The 22,177-nt window shown below is 39.5% G+C and overlaps 2 protein-coding genes across 28 annotated transcripts in view; both read left to right on the forward strand.

The window, feature by feature from the left end:
• Positions 1 to 9,044, forward strand: part of LOC310639783 (WASH complex subunit 2C-like) — a 52,062-nt gene extending 43,018 nt beyond the window's left edge. For 11 of the 18 annotated variants that reach the window (XM_083361670.1, XM_083361687.1, XM_083361680.1 and 8 more), the window contains 6 exons: positions 377 to 478; positions 1,438 to 1,560; positions 3,902 to 4,093; positions 4,608 to 5,201; positions 6,516 to 6,684; positions 7,668 to 9,044. In XM_083361670.1, coding sequence (XP_083217796.1) covers positions 377 to 478; positions 1,438 to 1,560; positions 3,902 to 4,093; positions 4,608 to 5,201; positions 6,516 to 6,684; positions 7,668 to 7,804 — 1,317 coding nt within the window. In that variant the 3' untranslated portion in view covers positions 7,805 to 9,044. The remainder of the gene's footprint in view (positions 1 to 376; positions 479 to 1,437; positions 1,561 to 3,901; positions 4,094 to 4,607; positions 5,202 to 6,515; positions 6,685 to 7,667) is intronic. The other 7 variants (XM_083361673.1, XM_083361674.1, XM_083361676.1 and 4 more) reach the window with 1 other exon arrangement.
• Positions 9,045 to 14,884: 5,840 nt separating this feature from the next.
• ZFAND4 (zinc finger AN1-type containing 4) overlaps positions 14,885 to 22,177 on the forward strand; it is a 38,658-nt gene continuing 31,365 nt past the window's right edge. The window contains exons 1-3 of one of the 10 annotated variants that reach the window (XM_083361693.1): positions 14,885 to 15,116; positions 18,380 to 18,573; positions 21,755 to 21,830. In XM_083361693.1, the coding sequence (XP_083217819.1) occupies positions 18,390 to 18,573; positions 21,755 to 21,830 (260 nt within the window). In that variant the 5' untranslated portion in view covers positions 14,885 to 15,116; positions 18,380 to 18,389. Of the gene's footprint in view, positions 15,117 to 16,075; positions 16,247 to 16,317; positions 18,218 to 18,379; positions 18,574 to 21,526; positions 21,831 to 22,177 lie in introns of those variants that run through there. The other 9 variants (XM_083361700.1, XM_083361691.1, XM_083361695.1 and 6 more) reach the window with 9 other exon arrangements.

Here is a 22,177-nt window from a genome sequence, read left to right on the forward strand (position 1 = left end):
TTTAAAAGTTACACAGTGGGTCATTTCATCATCGAGGGATTCACTTCTGATTGTAAGAAATATATAAGAAATGCCTTTTTATCTCTAGTTTAAGTTAGATGGTGGCAACTCAACTTGTGAACAACAGTCTGAAACTTTGTTGTTGTTGTTAGTTGCGAAATCGTGTCCGACCCATCGCGACCCCATGGACAACGTTCCTCCAGGCCTTCCTGTCCTCTACCATCTTCTGGAGTCCATTTAGGCTCACGCCTACATTCTGAAACTACCATTGTATAAAATTAGTGATTTGTTAAAAACAAGTAAAAAGTATTTAGGAAATAGTTATTTGTTTATCCTATCTATATGATATGTATGTATATTTCTGTTTCTATTTCAGATTTCAAGCCCTAAAGCAAAATTATCATCTGGAGAATGGCTATTTGGGACTGATGACAATGGTGATGATGGTCTATTCAGCAATTCTGCCACAAAGTCCTTGGTACTTATCATGTTGTATTTAATATTTGAAAAGGCCTCAGATGTTGCTTTTTGTTTGGATTGCTTGAGATTGTTTAAATCACATAATAGAGGTATGCCAATTATTCCAAGCTCTGAGTGATCTAAGCTTGGAACAAAACATTTTTGCCCTTCTTTCAAGAGCACCACTGCTGCTTGGCTGTCACAACATTTGCTACCCTATAGCTTACAATTGGAGGATCTTCCTAAGAGCAGGCTAATGGGTACATACTCCGGGATGATTGCCAAAAGCAACATGTTATTTTGAAGAATCTTCTGAGATGCCCATAAAGATCTTTTTTGTTACTTTTGACATGCTGTAGTATTTCCTTTTGGTTTAAAATATTTTGTTACTTCAGTATAATTTACACACTCACACATACACACATGGAGAGAAATTGAGAGCAATAGTACAGAATATAAATAGTATTGCATCAGAGTCCAGTAGTATTCATAAGATTTCTTCAGAATCTAAACTCAGAATTTAAAATGTGGCAAAAAAAACATAATTGATTTACATAATATCAAAAGGCTCCAAGCTGACTGGCAATTTTTACGTTTTACAGTTCAACTTTATTTGAAAAGAAAAAAAAAGCTGAGTAGTAAAATCGAGTTATTTTCTTTTTTTTCTTAATTTGACATACTTATATGTCTACGTGTGTAAAAGTTTAAGCTGACAAATAATTGAGATAAATTACCATGTTTACTGTATAATGTTTAGACTTGACAAATCAGTATACTGAAACAAAATAAGTTAGTTTTAAGTTATTCTAAGAGAATGCACTACTCTGCTTTTGTAGTCATAAATTGTCATTTTTAGAGCAAGGCACATATTCCAGTTTTTAAATATTAATGACATTGGCAACTTAGAGCTGCTTTCATAACTGACATAAAGCACCGCCTTGCATTTTTAATATGTTACTTTAATATTTTTTTTGTAAGGTACTGGAAAAGAAAATGAAAATAGAGAAAGACAGCACCATTTTGTCCTTGGAAAAAGATAGTAAAGTTCTGCAGTCTAATCAAAATGAAAAACAGGGAGAATCAAAAACTCAGGCCACTGAGGTTTGTAAAGTACAGTTTTAAATTATAGTTTAAATATATGAAAAGTACATACCTTAACAAGGAAAGGCATTTGGATGTTCCATAACCATTAGTAAGTGGGGTAAGTATCTTCAGATGGAAATATACACACACACACACAAGCCTGTTGTGCTGTTCCCTTTTTGTATAAGCAAACCTAATCACAATGTAGAAATGATAAACCAATAATAACTTTACACTAACTCCATTTATTATAGCTCCTTATATCTTTCTATCCTTAAAAAATTTGCTTGCTTCAACTGCATTCATGTCTCTTTATGGGTTGTTTTTCTTTGCATTTCTAGTATCTTTTTTGTGTTTCAGTAACTCCATTACCATGATTACTTCTTCATCTTCTCTTTCCCTCTCAATTCATTCACTTCTTTCATATATTGTTTTGCAGTTTGAGGCTCATTCAGGTCTTTTTAGGTGACCAAAATCATATCAGTGTTGTACATTCATATTGGTCACTTACTTCTTTAGTTTCATTTTCTCATCAGCTATTTTTCTTTCTTTCTTTCTTTCTTTCTTTCTTTCTTTCTTTCTTTCTTTCTTTCTTTCTTTCTTTTTCTCTTTCCCCTTCTTTCCTTCCTTCCTTCCTTCCTTCCTTCCTTCCTTCCTTCCTTCCTTCCTTCCTTCCTTCCTTCCTTCCTTCTCTTAGTAAGAAAGTTCATCTTCACTGCACTCCTCTGAATCTGTTCTCACCCATCGATCCTGGAAATGTAGTGCGCAGAATTGTACAGGTGCAGCCTCACTAGTGCTGACTAGAGGGAAATAAGTGTCTTTGGTATGATGTAAGAGCCTTGGTGGAGCAGTGGGCTAATGCCTCCTTAAGTAACACCAGCTGCCTGCAATTAGTGCAGGTTCGCATCCCACCAGGCTCAAGGTTGACTCAGCCTTCCATCCTTCTGAGGTAGGTAAAATGAGGACCCAGATTGTTGGGGGCAATTAAGCTGACTTTGTAATAATGTCGCTTGGGGGGTGTGTGAAAGCCCTAATAAGCAGGCATATACATAGAATGAAGGCTATTGCTAAGCACATTAATTTGTGCTTAGATTGTAAGCCGCCCTGAGTCTCCGGAGAAGGGCGGGATATAAATGGGATTAAAATAAAATAAAAAATGTTTGTTATACAGGCCAGAGCTGCATTAATTCTTCTAGTCTCATTCTTCTGATTCATGTTTGGCTTCTTGTCAATGAAGTTTGTTCTTTTCAGGTACACTGTTTCTGTAGAAAATAAAAGAGGTGAACTTGGATAGAAACTTGCAAACTATTATCTCGGCAAAATTTTCTGAAGTGTTCTTTAAGCGCTGAGAAATAAGATAATATTCCAAGGAAGCATAATCATGTTAGGCCTATCTTAATAAGTCTACCTAATTGGGCTAATAGTTTCCAAGCCATGAAAGTCACATCTTGAATACATAGATAGATGTCACTTGCAAACTCGTGTGCAGCAATTGTTCAAAGTTAACAATAGTTGGGGGAAAAACAACAACTTTGTAACCAGTCCTCACATTTATGACTGTCTCAGCATCCCACAGTCATGGGATCACCATTTGCATGCAAGCAGAATTAATGCAAATGGATTGTATACGTGAGCCCTTTACAACAACATTTGCAGTATATGCCTAAGATTTCACTGGCCTGCTTGCCTGGGACTCCCATATCTTCCTATACTGCTGTGACATGAGGTCCTCACTTAATCACACACAATGGCACCAGGATTGCCATCCTCATGTTTTGCAACCACATCGTTCAGTGACAGAAATTCTGGTCCTAATTGCCATTGTAACCTGAAGTCTACTATATGTCAATGTTGGTGGGTTTGTGGCGGGCGGGGGGGGGAATGGAAGGTTTGCTCCTATGAGAACATTTTTCTGTAGGTTTTGTGGAGGAGGAGGGGGAAGGTGAAGGAGCAGAGATAAATGGCTCATCATTGAGCTTGGATGCATTATCTGCAGACAATTATCCGAAGTCCAAAATCCTTACAAAGGACACCAAAGATTACTTATACGTATACAAGGCATGAGTAAAATCATAAGTTGTGATCACATGATTTTTCAGTTAGCAGCCAAGCTGCCATTCCCAATTGAAGACTGTGTAATACCTTACATTTCTCTTATTAAATAATTTATTGCCCCAACATGTCCAGGTTACAGTATATTGTAATCTTGTTCTACCATTCTGGGTGTTTTTTCAGAACTCTAAATGTTGTGACAGCTACATATGTTAAGCAGTTTATCAATGCTATCATCCAAGTTGTTAAATAAAAATGTTGAATATACTGGCTGCCACAAATGATAAATTTTATTTTACTTTGTAAGGGAGAATTGGGAACTAACCCAAAAGATAAACTGTACAAGAAAGCGTCTACTGTGAAACCACCTTCAAAGGGACCATCTCACTTACCTGATGACACAAAGCATACCAAAGTAGCTTCCACAAGAAATACTACAGAGATGGGAGTTAGTTTTGATAACCCTATGAAAGCCAACACATTGCAAAATGTCAACCAGGTAATTTGATAATGAAAAATCCCTATAAAGATTATTATTTCAACGAACTACATAGGACTTGTTTTAGTTGCCAGTTGGTATCAAAGTATTTACTGATGTAGGAAAAAATGTAGTGAATGAATAAATGGATAAGCATTTTCCACATTTTCATAAGGAAAGGGAAGATATATTTAAATTAGTGTGGTTAATTTAAATTGAATAGTGAGCTGAGCAGCAAGAATTACTAGGTTAGGCTATTCAGCTTAATAAAGATATGCTTTTCTTAAGAGAATTTTTGAAGACCTCTCTCATTGCAAAACGACCTGAAATCAAAAGGAGAAATTGTGAAGAAAGTACTTCACTCTAGGTTCCCTTCAGTTATCCTATCCTGATGTATAGCCTCATTCAGATAGATTCTTTCCTCTCTTGCCTTAAGGTGTTGAGTACCAATTTTTAAAATAGTGGTGCTTCTTTTAAAGATGTGGCATTGCCTGCTCTTACTGTCATATTGTACTGTTATAAACTCAAATTACAGGGAAGAATCAAAGTGAGTGGGCAACGAAGACCACCAACCAGAACTGCCAGGCGATTAGCTATTGAAGAACTTGACCGAAATGAAATAAATACTTCAGAGAACACCTCTCTGCCTATCTTAAAAGAAAACTCTGGACCACCGACTATATTATATAATAGTGAACTGCACAGAAAGAAAATTACTGAAAAAGTTTGCTTGGCTCCATCAACCAACAGCAGCAACCAATCCAATGAGACAAAACGTAGCCCTCTTTTAAAATCAACAGCCTATTCTGATGCGAATGATCTCTTTGAGTCCGACAATTTTTCCACCGAGGACAACTCTAAAGCAGCCTTAAGACAAAAAGCAACCATGGAAACTGAAAGCATTGTAAGCCAGGTTTCAAAAAGTGAGGAGCTGTTTCCTGCTGCACAAGAGAATACAAGTTATGATGACCTCTTTCACTCTAGAAAGACATTAAAGAAATTAAGTCCTGTCCCTTTCCCAGAGGAAGACCAGGATGTCTTCATCACTAGTAAGAAAACTGTGAAGAGAAAAGAAGAGGAGCTCACACCTCAGTTACATCAAAGTTTCCCAACCCATGACATTTTTGAGGTAATTTTGAAAGTTTTTCTCTTCAGACTTGGATTCTTCTGATTTTGTATTGTGCTGTTTTTTTGTTTAATCCATAGGCATTAAAGTGATGGGGGAAGCAACTTGAGATGAATGCAGTTTGTTTAAATGGTAACAAAAAAAGTGAATAATAGATTTGGAATTTTTTTATTTCATCAGCATTCTGATGATATTCTGACCCTCAGGATGCCTTTTCATAATGGCTTCATTCAATGTTAAAAAGTAGTTGAAGAGGGGGCATAACATAAAAGTAGCCACTGGTCCAATCATTCCCCTTCCCCTAGAACCACCCCAAGAAAGCTTCCAGTTGTGTTAAATCATTTTTTAAAAAAATCTCCAATCCTGCAGTGCCTAAAACTGTCCTGAACAGGAAAAAACATAATCATCTTCTTCTAACCACATATTAAATATTGTTTCCTGAAAAGGAAAGGTTAGCGATTATCAGAGTTGGATTCAGACAGAGCCTCTTGAGGGGGCATACTACAATCTTCCCCAAGGCTGCAGATGTAAAGCCTTACGCAGAGCAAGGCATTGACAGTCTCCTGAATCCAACTTGTCACATCTCCACTACTCCCTGAAGGATCCAGGAAGGGCATTGGTCAAGCTTAAAAGTGGCAGGGATCATGTTAGATGTCCTGTCCACTTCCTCAAAATCCCTAGGCCAAAAGGATTCCCATCTTAACAGTCAGATATACCTGCTATTCACTCCTGAGAAATCAAGACTTATTGATAAATAGAAGCCTCTTATGGACTTTATGCATAAAAATGAACTTGTGACATGCTTTTGATGATTAGATAGGATAAATTATAAAAAGAGGAGTAATACGATGTAACTTTCAAGAGGGAGGTTAAAACTAAGTTATAAGCCCTGCGAATAATATTGCGAGCCACTTCTTTATATCTTTTTCCCCTTTTTTAATTTTTCCTCAACTTGTTTTCATTTCTTATACTTCTTGGGGTTTTTTTATTCTGTACTTTTCTTTCCTTTATATTAGTTTGTGTTAGTTTTTATCATACTGTTTAAGTTTCAATTAGAAAGAGAGAGAGAGAGAGAGATAAAACATACTATGTATGTACAAAAGGGGCTTAGGAGAGCAAGAAGCGACGGATGGAAACTAATCAAAGAGAGAAGCAACCTAGAACTAAGGAGAAACTTCCTGACAATTAAAACAATTAACCAGTGGAACAACCTGCCTTCAGAGAGCTACTTGTATTTGATTTTACAAGCACTAACCAGAGAAAACATATGCCTTCAAAGATCATTTTTATACTCAGTAGTCTTTTTCTTTATTCAAGGATGATATATTTGCAGTAGAAACCGTTAAGCTGCCAGACAAAGGAAAAGAGATGGAAGTTAATTTGTTTGATGATGATGTTGACATCTTTGCTGATCTTGCTGTAAAATCAAAGGAAAAGAGTACCAGAAAGAAGATGGAAGCTGTATCTATATTTGACGAGGACACAGGTAAAAAACTAATATTTGTAGAAAGATCTGTAATTTGCTGACAGATACATTTCTATAGAAACAGGTTGGGAAAGAATTAGGGAATGATTTTGCAAATAAAAAAATAATAATGCAAAACTGCCCGCTCATAGAATAAGGCAACTCCCTTGGATTGGGAGGATTGAGGAATGTCGGCATATTTAATATATTTCTTCAGATACACAGAAGGATCATCACTAATCCTATTTTGTTAGAAATATTGAGCCTCAATAGGAAGAGATTATCTTCCATGAACGAAGAGTAGGATATATGCCAAGAAAGAGGTGGAAAAACACTTGTGCTTCAGGAACTTAATGAGACTTGCTGTCTTAATAGAACTGTATTGATTCAAGGCAGATTCCACAGTGTATGTTTGAAATTCAGATTTTTGAAAATTCATATTCTATCCAGTGGGGGAGTGTAATTATTGAGACTAGCAGTTGCTAAAGCATTTTCAGTTAAGTCAGAAAGCAACCATGGTAAGAATGACTACATCTGTGTACATTGTCTTTCTTGGTATAGCTGGCTTCTGACTCGGTATGATAGAGATTACACTTCTCAGAAAATACATTGGGACAAATACTAGATTTGATTTTAAGTTAAGATAGTATGATACTCTTGACACATTTAATAGTTTTACTTTTCTGTACATTAGAAATTAAAATTGGAGGCACTGTTTTGAAGGGGCTCCACACACTCCATTCAAGGCTTTTGAGTTTCCTGCACCTTTGAGTTCTTTCAATTCAGTCAACAGTAGAATTTCCTGTTTCTGTTATTTCAGACCTATCGCATGTTTTGAGCAATGCATTATTGATGTCTTTGCTAAGAATGTGCCTAGGATCCAGCAGACTTTTTATTGACATCCTTCCCTGTATTCCTGTTAATATAAATGTAACTCATCATTTTCTAAAAAAAAAAATCTGTGAAATAGTTCTGGTCATAAACTGTTTTCTCCCTCTCTCTAGATGATATCTTCTCCCCTGCTAGTCAATCTAAGACATCAACAAAAAAGACTGTCTTTCAGTCAGTCTCAGGAAGTAAGTGTGAACTTAGAACAGCAAGCACTTTTGATGACCCACTCAATGCATTTCAAGGGCACTAATAAAGAGACTGCTGTCCAATGTATTTTCAACTTGTCACTGAATGTTAATTCCTTCATTTTCTAATCAAATACTGGATGTGACAAAACTGAATATTCCTGGACTCATTCACTTATCTATTTTACTCCATGTGACATTTTAAAAAATATTATAAAAGCTATTTGAGCAAACAATAATTGTCCTAATCAGCTTGTTACTGGCAATGTAATATATATACATATATGTATAGTATGAATCAAAATTACAGAACATTTAATATCGATAAATGGTATTTACATAATCAATGTTTTCTGATCTGCTATATTGTAAGTAAACTCACTTTCTGGAATTAAGTTTATAATTATAACTCATGATTATGAAAATCTGAATTCTTTTGAGTATATCCTTGGTTACTGATAAAAATTATTTCCTTTTGCTGGAAGGGATGGGATAAGATGGCATGGAATTTTTCACTACCATATATACTTACAGATAAGGTAACCTTCGATAAGGTAACCCCTTTTTTTTTTTACCAAATTGCACTTTAAAAAGGTTCCATCGGTGAATAAGCTGTCCTATGTGTTTCATGGTGTTTTGGTAAAAAAAAAATTAAGGTCTGCCTATCTGCAGATGGGTTTACATGCAAGTATATATGGGAAATATATATACTTTAAAAAAGAATACTGTATACACTCACAGGTAAGCCAATTTGTGGATGAGCTGAACCCAATTTTTTAGGTGCATTTTGGTACTCAACATTCTTGGCTTATCTGCCAGTATGTACAATATTAAAATATTTCTGGGGATTGCATAAAAATAACTATCAAAAACTGAGAGTAATCACTGATTTTGCATTCCATCAGAATTCTGTTCGCGTTGAATCTCAGTTTACCTTAATATAGTATCACTACCAGGTGATAAAAATGCACATTTTGGGTTGAATGTCCACATCATTTATTGGATACTTTCTCATGTCAAATACTATGCATTTTCTCCACTATTCAGTCCGTTTAAAAAAAAAGGGGTATGTGCATTCAAATAGTTCTTTGAAAGTGTGATTTCTCGTTGGTTTGGATGCAGTGACAAAGTAGTTATACTGGCTTACATCTGAAGTTCTTGCAGTTGTAGAAAACTAACCAGCTGGGTCCATCTACTTGTAACCCTAAATCCCACAATATAGCATTTTACTTTATTCCTTAAATCCTTCCCTTGGGAGGAAGAATAGTTTAAATAAAATTAATAAATGCAAGTTATGGTATTGTATGGGGTGTGATGAGTGTCATAGCTACTGTCCTGGACCGAAACCCAGAGCATCCAGGAGTACATCAGTAAGACGGCACCCAAAGACGAACTGCTGAGATTAAGTGGAGGTGCCATGGCAAGACAAGACTTTGCATGGGATGTACCACTGACAGATTGCTGAAGTGACAAACACTGGGAAACCACCTATCTATCCGTATGAGATGAGAAAAACCTTATCTCTTTCGATATGTATATACCTAAATAGTTTTGACAGAAATATGAAATTAACTAATATTCCTTAAATGGATGGGTAACCAAATTTTATCTTAATAGCATCAGTTCCGAATTGGACCACTTATAATAGAATATTTTGTTATTTTACTAAAGGCATCTATTATTTATTTATTTATTTATTTTATTGGATTTATATACCGCCCTTTCCCGAAGGACTCAGGGCGGTTTACAGGGTATTTAAAACAAAGATTGATACAAAAGTTAAAAACAATTTAAAAAGATTAAATCCTGAAAAAAAATAACCCCAATTAAAATTAAAATTCTCAGCCTGGGCCAAAGAGCTCGAAGAGCCAGGTCTTCAGGTCCTGGCGAAATGAATGGAGGTTGGGGGCAGTTCTAAGCTCCACGGGCAGCTGGTTCCAGAGGGCAGGCGCACCCACTGAGAAGGCCCTCCCCCTGGGTGTTATCCGCCGGCAATCTTTTACCGGCAGCACCCTGAGAAGACCCTGTGGGAGCACACTGGACGAAGGGAATTTGATGCTGGCAGCAGGTGTTCCCTCAGATATCCCGGACCCAAGCCATTTAGGGCTTTATAGGTCATCACCAGCACCTTGAATCTTACCCGGAGGGCAACCGGGAGCCAATGCAGCTCGCGGAGTAGAGGTGTTACATGGGAGTATCGGAAACCCCCATCACAACTCGCGCGACCTCATTCTGCACCAGCTGAAGCCTCCGAGTGGTCCTCAAGGGCAGCCCCATGTAGAGAGCGTTGCAGTAGTCTAAATGGGAGGTCACGAGCGCATGAGTGACTGTGTGTAGGGCATCTCGGTCCAGGTAGGGTCGCAACTGGCGCACCAGGTGAACCTGGGCAAAAGCCCCCCTGGTCACGGCTCCTATATGGTCTTCAAAATTGAGCTGTGAATCTAGGAGGACGCCCAAGTTGCGAGCCCTATCAACGGGGGTAACACCTCACCCCCCATTGTTAAAGGTGGAATAGTCTGGTTAACCCGAGATGCCGATATGCACAGCCACTCAGTCTTGGCAGGATTGAGACGAAGCCTGTTTCTCCCCATCCAGACCTGGATTGCCTCCAGGCAGCGGGACATCACGGCGAGGGCATCACTGGGTTGGTTCGGGTGGAGAGAAAAAGTTGGGTATCATCAGCGTACTGATCATACCCCACCCCGAAACCATGAATGATCTCACCCAGCGGCTTCATATAGATGTTGAACAGGAGGGGCGAGAGAACCGACCCCTGAGGAACTCCACAAACGAGAGGCCTCGGGATGGATCTCTGCCCTCCCGTCAACACCAACTGCGAGCGGCCCAGGAGATAGGAGGAGAACCACCGTAAAAAAAAACCCTGAGACGCCGCAGTAGGATACCATGGTCGATGGTATCAAAAGCCGCTGAGAGATCTAATAGGACTAGGACAGAGGAACAACCCGTCCCGAGCCCGCCAGAGATCATTCACCAGCGTGACCAATGCTGTCTCCGTGCTGTGTCCAGGCCTGAAACCCGATTGGTACGGGTCGAGATAATCAGTTTCCTCCAGGAACAGAGGAGGCTGATGCGCCACCACACTCTCAACAACCTTCGCCAAAAAACGAAGGTTGGAGACTGGACGATAGTTATTTAAAACAGCCAGGTCCAGGACAGGCTTTTTGAGGAGGGGTCTCACCACCACCTCCTTCAAGGCGGCGGGGAAGACACCCTCCTTCAAAGAAGCAGTTATTACTGCCTGGAACCAGCCTCGTGTCTCCTCCCGGGCCGCATAAACCAGCCATGAGGGGCACGGATCCAACAAACAGGTGGTGGAGCTCAGCCTCCCCATGATCCTGTCCACATCATCAGGGGAAACAAGATCGAACTCAGTCCAGATAACATGCTCAAGACCGTCCGATTCCTCCACGTCAGACTCCGCCCAGTCAGAGTCCAAGCCAGCCCAGATCTGAGTGATTTTGTCCGTCAGATGATGACTAAACTCCTCGGCCCGTCCCTGCAACGGATCCTCTCTCACCTCCTGGTTAAGGAGGGAGCGAGTACCAACACCAGGATAGTACTATGAGGTATCATCCACAAATAAAATCAATTTATATTCAAGTAAATTGCATACTACCCTGTAAATCTCCCAAAGTTGTCTAAAAGTACAAGCCGAGGGTTCCATGCAAATATCAAAAAGCAAGCCTAAAACTGGCATCCTTGCTTACTTCCTCTAAATAATAAGAAAGCAGCAGAAAACACACCACTAACCTTTATTTTAGATGTGTACTAATCATATATCTTGATCCATTTTATAAATTTCAAAAAAAAATCCAAACCTTTATTATACAGCAAAAATGTACTGTGTATATTTTGCCAAAAGCTTTTTTTAGGATCTAACAATAAGATTACAAATTGGCTTTCATTTTTATTCAAGGCTATACCATAGACTTGAATATCACTTGCCATGATCTTCTAGCACTGCCATTAAGCTCTGTTTCAATATTAATCAAGATTGGATTATTTTTACCTGCTTTTGGTATTACACATTACATTAATACTTAATGTAACATTCACATGAATGATTCAACTATTTAGAACTCATACATAATTGTTTTCCAAGATTTGTAAACTACCCAATCATATAGTAGCTGAAAGGGATCTGAATTAAATTATGCACTATTTCAGATTATAGAAGTATAGAGGGGGGAAAGGAATGACATTGCCATAGGTGTATACTACAGACCAACCAGAAGAAATAGATGAACTTTTTGCTAATCAGTTTGCTAAGGTATGCAGGAAGTAGACTACAACCCTGACATCAGCTGGGAGACAAACTCGAACAGTTTCCTGACAAACCTAGAGGACAACTTTGTCTCTCAAAAGGTATAGAAAGGAACTTGAGGGCCAGCTGTACTGGAGTCAATTCTTACTGGTAGAAATAAAACAGTAGAAAGAGATGAAGTTGTGGGAACTTTGGAGGAGAGTGACCATGTCATATTGGAATTCAACATAATGCAGTTACAACCTATAGAACAAAATTTAGTGTCTTAGACTTTAAGAACAGCTGATTTCAATAAACTTAGCTTGGGAAGGATTCCATGGATGAAAACATTAAAGGAGAAAACAACTCAAAAAAATTTGGGAAACTCAGAAAATGAGATTATAAAAGTCCGATACTGCTGAAAAAGATCCCAAAAGAAATCAGCATGGCTGTATAAAGAACTCTCTGATAAACTGAAAGACAAAAAGGACAAGTATAAAAATTGGAAAACAGGACACATAACTAAAAAAAGTACAAAAAAGTGAAAACTACAAAAAAGATGTTGAAACCATAAACAGTGTAGAGAAGAGCAACAAAGATGATTAGGAAGTTGTAGGCTAAAACATAAGATGAACAGTTGCAGATACTGGTTATGTTTAGAGTAACAAAGAGGACTAGGGGTGACATGATGGCAGTCTTCTAATATTTGAGGGATTGTCACAGAGAAAAGGTCGATCTATTCTCCAAAGCACCTGAGGTAGTAAGGGTAGTAAGAAGTAAAGGTTGGAAACTTGTTAAGGAGAGATCCAGCCTAAAACTAAGGAGAAATTTCCTAACAGAAGAATTAACCAATGGAATGGCTCGACTCCAGAAGTGGGTGTTCCATAGCTGGAGGTTTTTAAAGAGATTGGACAGCCATTTGTTCAGAATGGTATAGAGTTCCCTGCATCAGCAGGGGGTTGGATTAGAACAGGGGTCCCCAATCTGTGGGCCACAGCCCACTACTGGACCGTGGCCTAATTGCCAACAGATCATGTGTGTGGCCAGCCGGTGCGCATGCAATGCAAGTATGAAGGCTGGCTATTTGGCATTTCATCAGTTTTTCCCAAAGTGAATATTCTTTCCTCAGCAAATAAAAAAACTATTTTTCTTTAGATGACATTCTTTGGGATCTAAAGCTATGTGAAAAATTCATCTTATTTCAGTCTCAGTTAACAGTACATATATATTTTCAGATGTGTAGTGGATATATATTTGTTGAATGAACAGTTTAATTAAGCAGATAGCTTTTTTATTTTTACAAAACGTGAGATATCACAAAACCAGGCTACTAAACTGAGTTTTACCCCCTTCTCTTCAAGAAATTGACTGCAATTAAATTTGCAAAAAAAGCAAAGGCTTCTAATGGCTTTCCAGCTGATTAGGAGAAGAGCAGGTTCTTGTCTCCTCTCCTATTGGAGTTATATTAAACCTTTTCAAGTATCTTTTAGTGTCAGTTTATTTAAAACTGATAACGCACCCTCACCAACATAAGAATCTCTTAATAATGTTCCCTGATTATGTTTCCAGTTCTTACGATTGTGTATACCAAAAGCTTATTAGCTACAGCTTCTTTCAACTCTTCTGCATCCAGTTAAGGCTGTATTTGTGCATCTATCATTAGATGCTTGATATAATTTCTTCAACTAACACTGGTAAAATTAACTCTGGTTGGAGATAGTGCTTTTGATATTATTTTTGGGGAGCTGTTTGAAACAGGTACTCAATTTTTATGAGGTTCCTGATAGTTTCATTCTCTAAATTACCTAAAAGATTACCTTAAACCACATACAGTATGTTATCAATAATGTCAGCTGAGCCCAAAATTTATGTTTCTAAGTGAGACAGTTGTTAAGTGAGTTTTGCTCCATTTTATGACCTTTCTTGCCACAATTGTTAAGTGAATCATTGCAGTTGTTAACTTAGTAACACAGTTATTAAGTGAATCTGGCCTCCCCACTGTCTTCGCCTTTGTCAGATCGCAAAAGAGTATCACATGATCCTGGGACACTGCAACTATGATAAATGTGAGCCAACTGCCAAGCATCCAAATTTTGATCCCTGACCATGGAGATGCTGCAACAGTGACATTGTAACTGAATAGTCACTAAACAAAAGGCTTTGAGGACTACCTGTATTCTATTAAAATTCTGAAGATATAAAAAGCTTCACATTAATATTCTGGATAATATTAGATTATTTCTGATCTTTTGCTAATAGATGTCTGCTATCTGCTTATACATTCGGAAAAATGCAATTTATACATTTGGTAACAAATTTGAGATACTGTATACATACTAGAGTTTTAATTAATAATTAATTAATAATTTTATTTGTATACCGCCCTTCTCCCGAAGGACTCAGTGCGGTGAACAGGGCAAACATATAAAAATACAAGAATACAAAAATTAAAAAAGATTAAACAAGATTCCCAAGCTTACAACAATAGATTAAAATACATTAAAACGACATTAAAACCCAAACCCATCACCCATCAGGCCAGGCCGGCTTGTTCGAACAAGTAAGTCTTCAGATCGCGTCAGAAGGAGCGAAGGTCGGGCGCCATCCGGAGCTCAACCGGCAAACGATTCCATAAATCTGGGGCGCCCACAGAGAAGGACCTCCCCCTGGGGGCCACCAGATGACATTTTCTGACCGGTGGCACCCTGAGGAGGCCCTCTCTGTGGGCCTCCTCAGATTACTGTTTTCACACAATATAAAAGATGTTCTATATCATCTGAGATCATGGTACATTCTTTTTACAAGATTTGGTCATTGTTATTTTTTATGTATTTGCTTTCAATTTTCATTTTATCTGATAACTTTAGAAAGTGCCCCACACACTGCTGTCTGTAAGATCCCCTGCCACTTCTGGATTCAGTTTGCAAAGTGAAGGAGGGTCTCATGCACACCTGCTGGCACTCTCTGGGAATCCAAGCGGAGGTATCATTGAGGCTCCGTATTTTGGGTGCTTGCAGTTCCAGGGGGGAAAAAAAGAAGTGACTGAGAAGAAACAGATGAGGGTCCAGAGATGTATGGAAAAGCCTTCCAAAATCGACGAGCCATCCGGGCAGGTAAATTGGTGGTCCCCATCTGTGCAGGCACGAGGTCTTGAGACCATTTTATAGACCGCTGTAAAAAAGATGTTGAGAGTATAAGAAAGTTGTTGAGACTCTAGAAAGAGTGCAGAGAAGAGCAACAAAGATGATTAAGGGACTGGAGGCTAAAACATGAAGAACAGTTGCAAGAACTGGGCATGGTTGGTCTAGGGAAGAGAAGGATCAGGGGTGACATGATAGCAGTATTCCAATATTTGAGGAGCTGTCATATAGAGGGAGACAACCCACTTTCCAAAGCACCAGAAAGCCAGACAAGGGACAATGGATGGAAACTGGTCAAGGAGAGATTCAACCGAGAAATGAGAAATTTCCTGGCAATAAACCAGTGGAACGGCTTGCCTTCAGAAGTTGTGGGTGCTCCATCACTGGAGGCTTTTAAGAAGAGACTGGACAGCCATTTGTCAGAAATGGTATAGGGCTGCAGACTCCAAGCTTTTGGGCATCAGGGACCAGTTCCGTGGGACAGAGGGAGCGTGGTTTTGTGGGCTGCTTGCATCTCATGGGTTGGGCTTCGATTGTTTGCCTGGACCGGTTGCTGGCATGCTGCAGATCGGTGTCGGCCCACGAACCGGAGATTGGGGACTCCTGGTATAGGGTATCCTGTTTAAGCAGGATTAGACTAGATGACCTCCAAGGTCCCTTCCAACGCCGTTATTCTGCATTCTGCATTCACGTGAGGATTACCGACGAACGAATGAAGGGTAAAAGGACCCCCCCCCAGGCCTTTGAAGGGGGGGGGAGAAAGGGGGGGACCGCAAGTCCCTGGCGAAGCGTCGCCGCAGCTGAGCCGCCCAAGGCCGGAGCGGCCCCTTCCCGCCAGTTTCCGAGCCGCGCCACGATTGGAGTCCCGTTCCTAAGCAACCGGACTCGCACGTTTATGGCGTCACAAAGGGAGGGAGGACGGGCAAGCGCCGCCCTTTCGCCGCCGGGCGGAGGGAACGGGCGCTGCCGTGCGGCTCGAATGTCTTTCCCTCGCGAGCGTCTTCTCCGCTCCATGGCTGCCTCAGCGGCTCCGTGAAAGGGGGAGGCGTCGCGTCAGCCCCTCCCGCCCGTCCCGCAGGGCCCTGCGTGGCGAGAAACGGCAGGTGAGGAGGACGGGTCTCCCCACCTGGCCGCCTCTGGGGAAGCAGGCGTGGTTGCGCGCGCGCCCGCCCGCCGTCGTCTTTTCTGTCAGCGTTCCCGAAGAGCTGGTGTGTCCCGGGAGCCGTCCTGGCCATCGGCTTCAAAGGGAGGCTCCGGAGTGGGGCCTGTGATCTTCCTGGCCTGGGAGTTAGAGGGAAGCTGCTTTCTTCCCTTTGGGGGCTGGAGGTCGAGAGGGCCTGCTGGCAAGACCAGGGCCGGAACTGGCCCACAGAGCCCAGCCCAGTAAAGGACAGTTCCCGGAAGAAGACACCTTCCGCGCTTCCATCTTGAGGCGTTGTTTTTTTTTCTGGCGTCCTCTTTTCGTTTCCTGGGTTTCGGGGCTTTTTCCCGCCCTGACCGTAAGGACGGAAACGGGCAAAACTAGCAAGCTTTGATTTCCCAATCCTGTGGGAAAGGCGAGGGCCGGCTTGGCTGGTTGTCCAAATGGGGTTAAAATAGCATTGGTGCTCTTAATCAAGAAAGCTCTACTAATTCTGCACATATTAGCCTGTCCTCTTATGTTGTAGATGGGAGAGTGGAGGTTGAGTAGTTGAGTGAGAACTTGCCCGGGTCTTTTTCTCCATAGTTGTGTACACTCAAACATTACAGCTTAATTTCCTTTTTTTTTCACTGTGGCATATAGTGATTATTAGAGATAGAGAATGTAAGTAACTTGATAATACACAGGGTATATAATACACAGGGTATATCTGCATGGCTGTGCATGGTGGAGGGCACAAGGATCTAGGTTGTCGTGGTTCATCAAAAAAAGCGGGAAATCTATATTAACGTAAGGCAGATCACAGTAACTTATCAACTTCTTTGGTTCTATGGAAGTAATAGCAGGTTTCTATTAACTTGAACGTTTGTGAAATCAATATGTAGTTTCCCAGAGTGCTTAGCATGACATCCATCAGCAAGACCAAATTTTATTTTTATTTATTTATTTTAATTCCATTTATATCCCGCCCTTCTCCGAAGACTCAGGGCGGCTTACAAGCTGGGCAACTGTAGCTCAGTAAATGAATTCTGGTTGTGTTTCAAACATTTTAGTGAAGTTCTGCATCTTATTTTGCAACAGGAGCTTTTGCAGTAACATACAGAAAACAATTAGTGCCATTCAGCATCAGTAGAATATTCTGAGTACACAGCTGGCAGGAGTAAAAACATTGTAATAGTAGTAGATTCACATAATAGTTTTATATATTCTGTAGTTGTAGAATTGCCAATTGGATCGTTATAGCACACTTGATCTTTTATTATTTTCATTGCTTGGGAATTGGCTGTTGACATTAATGGAAATGCTTTTCTCTGTTGGCTTGTTTTCCCTTGAACACTAATCTTCCAAAGTTATAGGTTCTTCATAGATGTAGGAATTTGGGGATAGAAAATGTTTTTAAGATATCTATTACAAAATTGATCTCTGTTGACTTCAGTTTCCTCAGTCATTAGTATAATGAAGATTTCCATCTACTTGCTTGCACCAAAGTGGTCTTTTTGTAAGGAAAATCTTAACTATCTTTCTTCGGTGAGACTTATTTTATTTCCATGCGAAAAATTGCTCTGAATCAGAACATAAATGTAAGGAATATAAATCCTTCCATTCCCCACCATTCAGCCAGAACTGAAGAAGCTTCTTGGATGAGAAGCAAAATGTTTTCAAGGAAAAAAAACACCTAAGAAAGTAGCCTTTTGAAAACCATCTTTGACACAACTATGACCTGGATGATTGACAATCTCCATAGACAATGGCTCTGAATTTTAAAATGTAGTGTACTCTTTCTGTTATAAAGTAGCCTTTTGAAAACCATCTTTGACACAACTATGACCTGGATGATTGACAATCTCCATAGACAATGGCTCTGAATTTTAAAATTTAGTGTACTCTTTCTGTTATAAACAATAATGCAGTGAAAGAAGTCATTTATTTACAGGTATTTACATTTTTTGCCTTTAAATATGTACTGTGCTTTAATAGATGTTAATATTATTTCCTAAATGTTGTGACAACAGAATCTTGTATCGTCTTGAAACATGAAAAAAACATAATTTTTCCATAATTGAGATATAACACCCAACTGATTTTTCCCCACAAGGAATACTAGAATGGCCAACAAGAAGGAACCCCCTTTCTTCAATGAGGATAATGTTGGATCATGTCATTGCAAACTTACTTTCTATGAGACCATGGAGCTCTTCATTGAAACTCTTACAGGAACATCCTTTGAATTGCAAGTGTCTCCTTTCGAAACAGTTATTTCTGTGAAAGCTAAAATCCAGAGGCTGGAAGGTACATCTTTTTATATCAGGATTTAGTTTTCAAATTTGAAAGTTCAGCTATTTTAGAGAGAATACCAACAAAATTCAATGTCTGCTCAAGAATTTGAACATAAATTTTTTTATCTGTATTGAGCTCCTAGAAGTAAACTTGGATGGAAATGTAACATACATAATTGGTTGAATCAAAATATCAGTAGAAATACAAAAATATTTGTATTTTTATAAAAGCTCAAATTATAATAAACTTTGTCAATATAAGGTAAGGATGATGAATGACTGTTCTGTGTAGGATACCTTTAGCAAACCAGATAGTCCTCATTTAATGACAATTGAGACCAGCAACTTGGTTGCTAAGTGATACAGTGGCTAAAGCAAATCATGTGACCACAGCTATACTTACAAATTTATTTCAGTTTTCCTCTTTCGCTCCCACCCTTTTGGATATTCATTGGGATAATTAGCAAAAAGGGAAATGTTTGTATTCTTCTTCAAATAGCCTTCTCAAAAATGTTCTTGCATTGGATCGTATTTCATTTTTGAAGCTTCACCTTTCATGAAAAGTGAGATAATATAATGAAAATGAACAACATTCCAGCATTCCATCATAGTGAGGCACTTGTTATGGCCATAGCGTTATAAGTAGCTAATACAGAGTACTTTTTATCTTTTATCCATTGCATTATGTCAATATTTTTTTTTTGCTTCATGGCAGCCACTTAGCGGCAGAGTTCATAGTCCCAATGGTTGTTACCTAAGGGCTATCTGTATATTATGTCTACAGAATTCCACAGTACACCAGAAAATTAACGAAGAAATGCAGATAGTCCTCAAGTTACAGCCATTCATTCAGTAACTGTTTGGAATTACATTGGTGGTTAACAAAGGGACTGATGACCAGCCCTTGAAGTTGCAGCTGTTGCACGCCCCCCCACAGTCGCATGAACAATATTTGAGTGCTTGGCAGCCAGCTGGCAGTTATGATTGGTTGCAGCATCCTACAGTCACATGATTACTGTTGCTGATTTTCTATGCCAGCTTCCCATTATCAAAGGTAATGGGAAGCCAACAGGTAATGTGACAAATTGCCCAGGTAACTGTAACCCCTGCCACCTATTCTTTCTTCGCACGGACTGCATCCCTCATTACACGCACCAGCACCCTCTTTCATCCTTTGCATGCTCACACCCACCAGTTACCTCCTTCCTGGCTTCCCTGCACCCACACACAGGCATGCATCCCCAGCACCTTCCTTCCCTGTCCCTCCCTGCATTCACACATAGGCACCCCAGCACCCTCTTTTCCCAGCTTCTCTGAGCTTGTGTTGCATTGTAGCACACACACACCAACTTGTTGCATAACCTACATTGAGACACTGGGAGCCTCTCTCACTCTTCTGTGCATCCTCACACTTTATCTGGGACTCCCTCTGTTTCTCCCTTAATATCTTACATTTCTTAAGGTTACAACAACAAACAGGACTGCCTGGATTGTATTGCTAAACAATGTGGCCACATGAAGTCACACTTTATGATTGTATCGCTTATCCCAGTACTAATTTTCATCACAACTCAAGGACTGCTTGTAAAGATACTGTTCTATTTTCTACTTTAGATTTTGTAAAGAGTAGGATCTTAATTCCCTGGATCCTATTTTTATCCTTTTAAATCCTTTGCAGTGACATTGAAACAACAACATTTCTACCTTCTTATCAGTGAGAAAGGAGGTTAGAAAACAGCAGTGGTCAAACAAATACTACAGTACATGAATTATATAACAATCTTGGATTTATGGCAGTTCTCTTAAGTATCATTCTCATGTAATTAAATGAAAGCAGAATAAAATCTGGTATTTTGCAAATTTCATCATTAAATGAGGAGAAGCATTACTGCATTTTCTCTCAGAATACCACATGTTGACCATAAACCTGATCACTGTCTTCATGCCTCACTCACAAACTGCATGTTGTTTGAAATACAATCACTAACTTAAGTCCTTACTTAGGGTTAAGATGGATTATTCTGACTTGGAAAATTTATCTTCAAATCCTTAATTCCTAGTGAATTTTACTAAGTGTCTTATAATGGCTTTCAACCTAATCCATTTCATGGAACTACAAGGATAAAATGAAAGGAAAAATCATATATACTATTTTGAGCAAATTGAGGAATTGTAGGGCAGTAGTCTGCAAAACTTGGATTGAAACTTAACATAAAAAAACCAAGATCATGGCATCCGGCCCTCTCAATTCCTGGCAAATAGATGGGGGGAAAATGGAGGTAGTGACAGATTTTATTTTCCTTGGCTCCAAGATCACTGCAGATGGGGACTGTAGCCAAGAAATTAAAAGACGCTTGCTCCTCGGGAGGAAAGCCATGGCAAATCTAGACAGGACACTAAAAAGCAGAGACATCACCCTGTCAACAAAAGTGCGTATAGTCAAGGCTATGGTCTTCCTAGTTGCAATGTATGGCAGTGAAAGTTGGACCATAAAAAAGGCTGAGCGCCAAAGAATTGAGGCCTTTGAAGTATGGTGCTGGAGGAGACTCCTGCGAGTCCCTTGAACTGCAAGGCGATCAAACCGGTCAGTCCTAGAGGAGATCAACCCTGACTGCTCTTTAGAAGGCCAGATCCTGAAGCTAAAACTCAAATACTTTGGCCACCTAATGAGAAGGAAGGACTCACTGGAGAAGAGCCTAATGCTGGGAAAGATTGAGGGCAAGAGAAGAAGGGGACGACAGAGAATGAGGTGGCTGGATGGAGTCACTGAAGCAGTAGGCGTGAGCTTAAAGGGACTCCAGAACATGGTAGAGGACAGGAAGGCCTGGAGGAACGTTGTCCATAGGGTCGCGATGGGTTGGACACAACTTGGCAGCTGACAACAAGGGCAGTAGTCAATGAAATTAACCCTGATGGTAGTGAGGTAATATAAGATTGTTGTTACTTCTTACTACTAATCAACTGGTATTAACTGCCTTACTTAAAGGCAGTTTTTACTATTTGGATTTAATCCTGGCACTAAAAATAAGGAGTTTAAGTCTGGAATGTTTTGCATGATACAAATTTAAATCATTTTTTTATTTAGAGTGTGTTAATTTCTAAGGAATATATATCCAAGTAAATAACTATTTTAGTAATTTTAGTCATAGTTTTACAAAGTAAATAAATCCATTCAATTTTAATAATATTTCAAGGTATCCCTGTATCTCAGCAGCATTTAATCTGGAATAATGTGGAGCTGGAGGATGACTATTCTTTGAATGATTACCAGTGAGTATTCAAATACTGTTTTTGAGTGATTATATTAAAAAAGAGTTGGAAGGGATTTTAGAGGTGTTCTAATCCAGTCACCTGCCCGAGGAGGAGACCCTATGCCATTCTGGACAAATGGCTGTCCACTCTCTTCTTAAAAACCTCCAGTGATGGAGCACCCACAACTTCTTGGGCCAAGCCATTCCATGATTAATTGTTCTCACAAACAGGAAATTTCTCCTTAGTTCTAAGTTGGATCTTTCTCTGTGATAACTTTCCATCTGTTATTTCTTGTCTTGCCTTCAGGTGCTTTAAGAGAATAAGTTGTCCCCCTCTTCTCTGTGACAGCCTCTCAAATATTGGAA

The sequence above is a fragment of the Vipera ursinii genome, assembly GCF_947247035.1.
Source record: "Vipera ursinii genome assembly, chromosome: 4".
NCBI lineage: Eukaryota > Metazoa > Chordata > Lepidosauria > Squamata > Viperidae > Vipera > Vipera ursinii.